At 62.2% G+C, this 7,533-nt stretch overlaps 1 protein-coding gene across 3 annotated transcripts; it reads right to left on the minus strand.

Annotated features, from left to right (window-relative positions):
- Positions 1–281: 281 nt before the first annotated feature.
- Positions 282–1,871, minus strand: LOC131502291 (EKC/KEOPS complex subunit LAGE3-like). 3 transcript variants are annotated; one of them, XM_058712986.1, is made up of 3 exons: positions 1,246–1,871; positions 812–955; positions 282–614 (listed from the first exon to the last, which is right to left on the minus strand). In XM_058712986.1, the coding sequence occupies exons 1-3, from the start codon at positions 1,623–1,625 to the stop codon at positions 470–472; spliced, it is 669 nt and encodes a 222-aa protein (XP_058568969.1). In that variant the 5' UTR covers positions 1,626–1,871; the 3' UTR covers positions 282–469. The 3 variants fall into 3 exon arrangements, with proteins under 3 accessions (XP_058568969.1, XP_058568970.1, XP_058568971.1); XM_058712987.1 differs by having other exon boundaries at positions 812–952; positions 1,246–1,642; XM_058712988.1 differs by having other exon boundaries at positions 827–955; positions 1,246–1,642.
- Positions 1,872–7,533: the final 5,662 nt, after the last annotated feature.

Consider the following 7,533-nt stretch of genomic DNA (forward strand, 5'->3'; position numbering starts at 1 on the left):
CAAAACAAAACAAAAAAGGATCCGGAGAAAAGTTAACGCTAAACTGGAAAATGCATACATTATACGTTGTTATCCATTTAATGGGTAAATACAACTAAGAACGTATTCCAAAACGTCAGCAGTCTTTACCGCTGAATACAGGACCCGATTTTCCTCTCCCTGAGTCGTCTTGGATAAGCTTGGGCTGCTGGACTACGATTCCCAGAACCTCCCTTCCAACACCAGAACACAGGTAAGAAAATGTGGAGGCGCAGGAACTGAGAAGAAACTCGGACACAAAAGAGTCGCTCAGTTTCATGTTGTGCAGTAACAAACACGTAAGCGCCCGTCCCTCCAGGCGCAGGGAAGGAACTGAAGTGGGCCAAGAGCCACCGAGGCCCAGACCTGCAGGACGTTAGACCCCCGATAATAAAGTGGCGAGGACGCCAAGTGTCAACGCCCTGTGCCTTGCCCAGTGAGGGCTGCCAGGTTAGGCCTCGGCCCCCTTTCCCGGGCCTAGGCGTCGCGGAGGCCGGGACCCCAAGGCGCGAATGTTTCCTATCACCAGGGGAAGCCGGTCCAGGAAGGAGTTGACGGAAACTCGGAAGAAGATGGGGTTTTCAGTAGTCCATCTCCTAAAAGTGAGGGAAGAGGGAAATCCGGTTAAAGGGGAGAGCTGCTGTGGAGGTGCAGGGCACCAGCCCCTTCCCCCACACAACCCCCCACCCCCCGCCTCCCACCTAACGCGTGTGTCGGGGCCTCCACGACGGCACCGGAAGGCAGAGATGCGACCACGGCACCCGCCGCCACCGCCCACCCGTCCCGCGCATACTCTTGGAGGACGCACACGGCCAGGGCGCTGCCCCTCACGCAGAGCTCCTTCTGAGCCAACCCTCGGTGGCGTTGGACGTGTGTAGTCAGGGACCTGCGGGCCATCTCTGCCTCCAGGGGCGACCGGAAAGACACAGTGAGCCTGCTGGGAGGCACCCGGTTAAGGCACAACGGGCTCCCGGAGTTCCCATGGCCTGAAGCCTCCCGACCACTCAGAGGCCCGCTTCTACCCCCCGGGACACTCGCGCTCCCTCCCGCCACCTCTGCCCACCCTGAGCCGCTTCCCCCACCCTGGGGGCCCGCGGCCACCGGCTGTCCCTGTCCCGCCAGGCTGCCCACCCCCGCCCCCGTCCGTCCCGTCCCCGGGCTGCCGCCCTGCTCCCCAGCCACCCCGCCACGGCCCCTGCCCAGACAGAGGCTCCACGGAAAGGATACAACTCCAGCAGTCTTGAGGAGGTCACTGCCGCCGGCGTTGCGTCTCCACCAGGGGCCAGGGCCCTCGGGGCCCGTTCGGCCAGGGGAGGGGCGCAGGCCCCCTCGACCACTGCTCCCTTGCTGCCAGGGCCACCCTCGCCATCGTGGCGGCTGCAGTTGCCCTGGCAACCGGGACCTCGGGGGCTAAGCTGGGGGTCGTGGCCGTCCGTGCCTCCGTCGGAGGCCTGTGGGGCTGCCCCCGCGTCCTCCGCGCCACCCTCGGGAGCCCGCGTGACCGCCGCGCCGTCCGCGCCGTCCTCGTCAGGGGCCTGCGTGACCGCCACTTCCTCCGCGCCGTCGTCCGGGGCCGGAGAGGCCGCTTCGTCGTCCGGGGCCCTCATGGCCGCCGCACCGGCCTCCTCAGAGCCCACCGCTACGCTGCGCCCAGTGTCGGCGGACCGCTGAGACCCCCGGCAGGCCTCGCGAAGCCCGGCCCCTCGGCGCGCAAGGCTGTCGGGGATGGCCAGGGCGCCTGCGCAGACAGACCCCGCGGAGCTGGTTCCCACCGAGCCGGCCTCGCTGTGTTGGCCCAGAGCCTGGATCCGGTGGACGCTGACCCGGAGGAGATGGAGGCTGGTTCCGGAAGCTTCGCCCCTCGACGCGTGACGTCACTGTCGGTCTCCTGCGTCCCCGAGAGCATTCCGGTGAGGCCACTGGCACCTGACTGTTTCCCCGCCCGGCCCGCCCCTCCCCCCAAGCGTGTGTCTGCGCAGGCGCCAGCCGGGCGCACGTGCGAGCAGCCAACTGACCGCCGCCCACCCGGGTCCTGGGCATCGAGGCGTGGGCCGCGCTCAGGCGCTTCTGGGCAGCACCGTGCCTGTCCCTGTCTGTGGGCTCCCCGTACGCCTCGGGTCTGCGTGTGCCGGGACCCGTCCACGAGGGCGGGCGGGGGGGTGGGGGGCCGAAGCAGGATGCTGAGCAGGGGCCACTCCCAGGCCCTGCCTGTCCTCAGGGAGCACGCCCCGCGCGCGGCCCCTAGGGGAGCTGGAATGGACGGGCCTCGCTCCCTCACCACTTCTCGGTCCCGGGCACCGTCAGTCCCCTAGTGCCTGCCAGCCTGGGGGAGGGTACACCGCCGAGGGCGTGACCGGCCTCCGGCCTGGGGCTCCCAGACTCCCGCCTCCCACACCGCAATGGCTGCGGGCTTGGGCCGGGGGCCCGGGGGCCCAGGGGGGCCCAGCTGGCCCCGAGGGCAGCGGCACGGGGGAGCACCGCCCCGGCGACAGCTCCCCCGTCGCTTTGGCCTCTGCTGCGGCAGCCCTGATGGGCTGTCCCTCCCCCAGGAACAAAGTCTTGTGGCTCTCGGGGGGCGGGGGGGGGGGCCTGGAGTTGCCAGGGTCCCTCAGCTGGGAGGTGACCCTGTGTCTGCCGGCCTGCTGGGGGCTGGCCTACTTCTGTGTCTGCAAGGAGGTCAAGTCAAGAGGAAAGGTACAGCTGGAGGCGGGCGGGTCGGGGTGGGTGATGATGGCAGGGGTGGGGACAGCATGTCCGGTGGGGAGAAGGGGTGTCTCCGCCCAGGGGCGAGGTGACCGGGCCAGGCCATGAGGCGGGGGCAGGTCCTTGAACCCAGCCCGGTGGATTTCCCACGCGTGCCTGGGTAGTCCTCCGCAACCTCCAAACTCCAGCCCAGCCGCTTTCCGTTCTGAGGGGACAGGCCCAGGCGACAGCCAGCTGAACTTGCCTGTGTCGGGTATTCCCGCCCCAATTTCCCTCTCTTCCTCACTCACTACTTCCTCACTCTCTGCTTTGCGGCCAGCCTGGGGGGACCCGGCCCGTGGCCCTCCCTTGCCTACCTGTCCTGCTCTGCTGAGGGTGGGAGGGAGGCAGAGGTCTTCTCGGTCACCTCGCTGTCGCCTCTGTCTCTGGCCGGCCCAGTCCACTCCGCCCTGCCCAGGACCCTGCCCCTGTGCAGAGAACCAGAGGAGGCACGGGACCTGCCTCCAGGCCGATGTCCTGCTCCCCACCCGGGGAACGTCCTGCCTCCGCCCTCCCTCTACAGCTGACCTGTCCTTGCGGGGGCGGCCGATGGCCAGCTGAGTACCCCGCTTCCTTCGGGAGGAGCCCAGGCTCTGAGGAGTAGAAGGGGGGGCTGCAGGCTGGCCTCCCGCTTGACCTCGGAGCGGACCGTACCACAGTGGGGGGAGTGTGGCCCGCCTGCCCCCCTGCTGAGGCTGGGGGCCCCTAAGTCGGGAGGCGGGGCCGCAGGGCCCCTTCTGAGCAGGTCCCCCCCCCCCCCCGCCCCAGATCGTTTACTTCACGGCTACCTTCCCCTGCGTGGTCCTCGTCGTGCTGTTGGTGCGGGGAGTGCTGCTGCCCGGCGCCCTGGATGGCATCATCTACTCTCTCAAGCCTGACTTGTGGAAGCACTCGCTGGGTCGTGAGTGCCGGCATCCCGTGGGGCGTAGAGATCACGCACACAAGGACGTCAAAGAATTGAAAACGCTGAAGGTCATGTAAAGTCACTGTGAACGTTTTGGGGGAGAAATACACAAAAAAGAAGTGGGGACCACCCTCAATGCCACCACACAGAGATACGAGGTATTTACACTTCAGGCTACCGTTGGCCGGATTTCCGTGCACATATACAGTAGCTTCCTAAGTTGGGATTTTAGTGATTTCCCTTTTGCATCGTGGTTTTTCCTATGCGACCGCATCCCTGTTCTCCATGGCCACTAACTACTTTAGCTCCAGTCGCCATCCCTTCCCTCCTTGCCTCCTACTGGCAGGCTTGCCCCCCGGCGGGAGCCCCTTCGTGACCTTCCCAGACCGCCGATCTGATCCGCACCTGTGCTCAGTCGCCCCCTCCAAAGGCCGCTTTGGTGTGTCTACCTGTACCGGGGAAGGGGACGGGGTGCGGGGCCGTGTCCGTCTGGGCTGTGGCCCATCTCCCTCCACGAACCGCTGCGAGGTCGTGGAGCCCCACGTGCTGGGGACACTGAGCCCAAGGAAGAGACAGGGCCCTCTGGACAACAGGCCGTGGTGTGTGGCGGCCTCCCACGAGGTCTGGGGAGGGGCTAGGGGTGTGGGAGGGGGTGGAGCTGAGGTAGGACTGGTTTGCGTGGGTGCAGTGGGGTCACACGTCACAGCGCGTGGCGACGATTGGTGAGGGAGCAGCTGCTGGAGAGGCAGCAGCTGCTGGAGAGGCGGCCGAGGGCGGGGTTTATAGACGTGCATGTGTTGAAAGATCCTTGTTTTCCGGCTGCAGGTTCCTCCTGCCCGTGCCTGGAGATGAGAGCTGCCTGCCCCGTAGACAGTGACAAAGAACAGGGCAGACAGAGACAGTCCGACGCTCAGGCTGAGGCGCTCTTTGGTGACATTGCTCATTGAAATGCTTCCACCAGCCACAGGCCGCTCTAGACACTGGCCACCTTCTTGCTGTGACACCCGCCTCCAGGACAAGGCAGCTGTGCCTTTACTTTCCTCACTTGTCCTGAGGACCTATTCGGAGACGCTCAGGTACAGATTCATAACTATAGAGTCGCGGCGTTCTCCACAGCTCAGTCACGTGCTCAGAGGCTTTAGGAGTTGGGCCATGGCAGTCTGTTTGGGCATGGACACTGGGGACCATGAGCCGCACCACCGTGTGGGGAGTAGTGTCAGGCAGAGGCTTCCTGGCTAACGCAGCTGGCGGGCCGTCGAAGGCTCGTGGCACGGCTGGTTCAGGCAGACGCGTCCACTCGGGTGCCCATTTGGGCAGACGCACTAGGGTGTCGTGGCACTCTAAGGGGTGGAGCTTCATAAGTGAGAACTGATTGGCTACAGAAGGGACTGCTTGGTGGGAACCAATCACAGGTCAGGAGGCATGACCAGTGGTCCGTGTGGACAGTTGCTCTGGGCATCCGGAATTGCATTGTGGAGTAAAGGGGTGAAGCATTGTGAGAGAGCGCTTTGTCCTTCAGTGATGCCTTGAGAGGGTGGGAGGATTCAAAGTTGGGCCTCAGGTGGCTGGTGGAGGCCCCGTGAGGGCAGCAGACGAAGGCACAGGTGCCGTGGGCGTGGTGGTGGGCGCAGCAGGTGGTGGCCAGTGTGTGCCAGGTGGACCTCGTGGTGTCAGTGGCCCCAGAGTCCCTGGTGGTTCGGGTGGTGCCTGTGACCCTGGCCGTCCCAGCAACCCCGGAGGCCTGAGCAATCCGGAAAGAACCAGCATTGTGGGAGAGGTAGGTGCCGCCTCTGGTGGCGCTCTCCAAATGGAGCGGGCATCCTACACACCAGGTCCTGGTGGAGATGCCGCACCTGGCACTAGAGGTCCTGGTAACCGACTGCTCCAGTTGTATCCTATTCAAGGAGTCCCAGCGGGCTGGACGGCAGGGGGATGGGCTGGAGGTGGTTTGGCGCGCGGCGGGGTGGGGTGTGGGGGGAGACTTGGGGAAGTGGAGTTGCAAGGGGAGCAGGAGGGAGCTCCGGGCACCTGGAGGGTATCGGCTCGGGTTTGGCCTGTGCTGACAGAGGATGCGGAGTGCGGTGGACCGCCTGATGGGACTGAAGCGGTAGGGACAATGCTATCCAGGGTGGCCTGGCTGTATAGGGTGGGAGGTTGTGGACAGCCTGAGGGTCAGCCTGGGGTGGGGAAGGCAGGCCTCACTGACGAGGAGGCCTGAGGCACAGGCAAAATTAGTACTGTGGATGGTGCCTTAACCCAGTCTCCACCAGCACCCTCACTATACCTTTCCCATCGGCCATGGATGCAGAGATTGCCCACAGGTTCCTGACTCCAAACGAGGAGCTCCAGGAGCCAGTCCGGGAGGAGCTCAATGTGAACGGCAGCATCCTGACTGTGTTAGTTCTAGAACGGTCCAGGGAGAGGGTGGTGGCAGGTGACCAGGGACAAGGTCAATTCCGGGGGAGCTGTAATGGAGACCAGGGAAACAGGAAAGGAGTGAGTCGAAGGAAGGAGTGTGGTGCTCTAGGATCGTTGCTGTGTGAAGGGGCGGAGCGGGGAATGTGCCCCACCTGCCCTCTGACTTGACTTATTTTTTCCTACCTTGTAGCCGCTTCACTGCCGATGACCCTGGCCAGCTCCAAATGTCCATCACCTCCTGTCTTGGCCAGCTTTCCCTAGTGATACGGACCATGCAGATCATCATGCCCCCCTTTTTTACAAAGCCGCAGCAGTGAAAAGGTGGCTGGACCCAACTCTGTGTCCCCCCCACATGACAGTGATTCCTGCAGCAGCTGCCGTTTTCTTACCGAGACCGCATCTTTTGCCTATACTGGCCCTTGGGTGCTTCAGATCCACATTTTTTTTTTTTTTTTTTTTTTTTTTTTTTTTTTTTGGTGATTAAATGGTAACTGCTACTATTCTATGTCTGGGTTTATTTTTAGCATCTACGCCTTCTCCTATTCTCGCCTTTGTTCTCAGGTAGGGGGAGAGATTCTGACATTCAGATACTCAAGTACTAGAAGGCAATTGAAGAAGACAAGTTAGGCGATGGGAGAAAAAAATTATGTCCCGTTATTCAGGACATTAACTACTGTCAACATGTTAGAATTTTTGTTTTAGTTTTATACTTGCATGTACATAGTCATGTATAATACCTGCGGAGTAAGGCTTTGTGGCTTATCGGCCTTGATTCAGATCTGTGGAGAAGAGCGCTGGGACAGCTGGCTAGGTCGGCCCCACTGCCCATTCTATACTCCCGTGTCATCAGAGGCCTCATTCCCTGAGGTTCCGAACCCACAATTCTCAGAGCTCCTTGTGGTTGGCTCTCACTTCACTTGTATCATCCTTCCCCAAAGTGTTTTTCCAGTTTATTACGCTGCTGCTTGCTTCCCTAAAGTCCTGACAAGGGTCCTTGAGGAAAACAAAAAGGGGAAGAGGTCTCCCTGAGGCAGGGAGGGGACATGAAGTACATTACCCTTTGCCTTCCCCTCCAAGACTCTCTTATTTAGCACAACAGTGGGGCCACGTACAAGGCACCCGAGTGGCTGAGGAGGGGAATGGGCGACGCCCCGGTGCACGAGGTGAGTCTCTAAAATGGAGAGAGGAGGAACAGAGCCTTGCCTGAGGGAGAATTAGCACTGCCAGCAGAGAGAGACTGAGCTGTGGAGAACGCCGCGACTCTATAGTTATGAATCTGTACCTGAGCGTCTCCGAATAGGTCCTCAGGACAAGTGAGGAAAGTAAAGGCACAGCTGCCTTGTCCTGGAGGCGGGTGTCACAGCAAGAAGGTGGCCAGTGTCTAGAGCGGCCTGTGGCTGGTGGAAGCATTTCAATGAGCAATGTCACCAAAGAGCGCCTCAGCCTGAGCG

Source organism: Neofelis nebulosa, chromosome X, assembly GCF_028018385.1.
Source record: "Neofelis nebulosa isolate mNeoNeb1 chromosome X, mNeoNeb1.pri, whole genome shotgun sequence".
NCBI classification, from domain to species: Eukaryota; Metazoa; Chordata; class Mammalia; order Carnivora; family Felidae; genus Neofelis; species Neofelis nebulosa.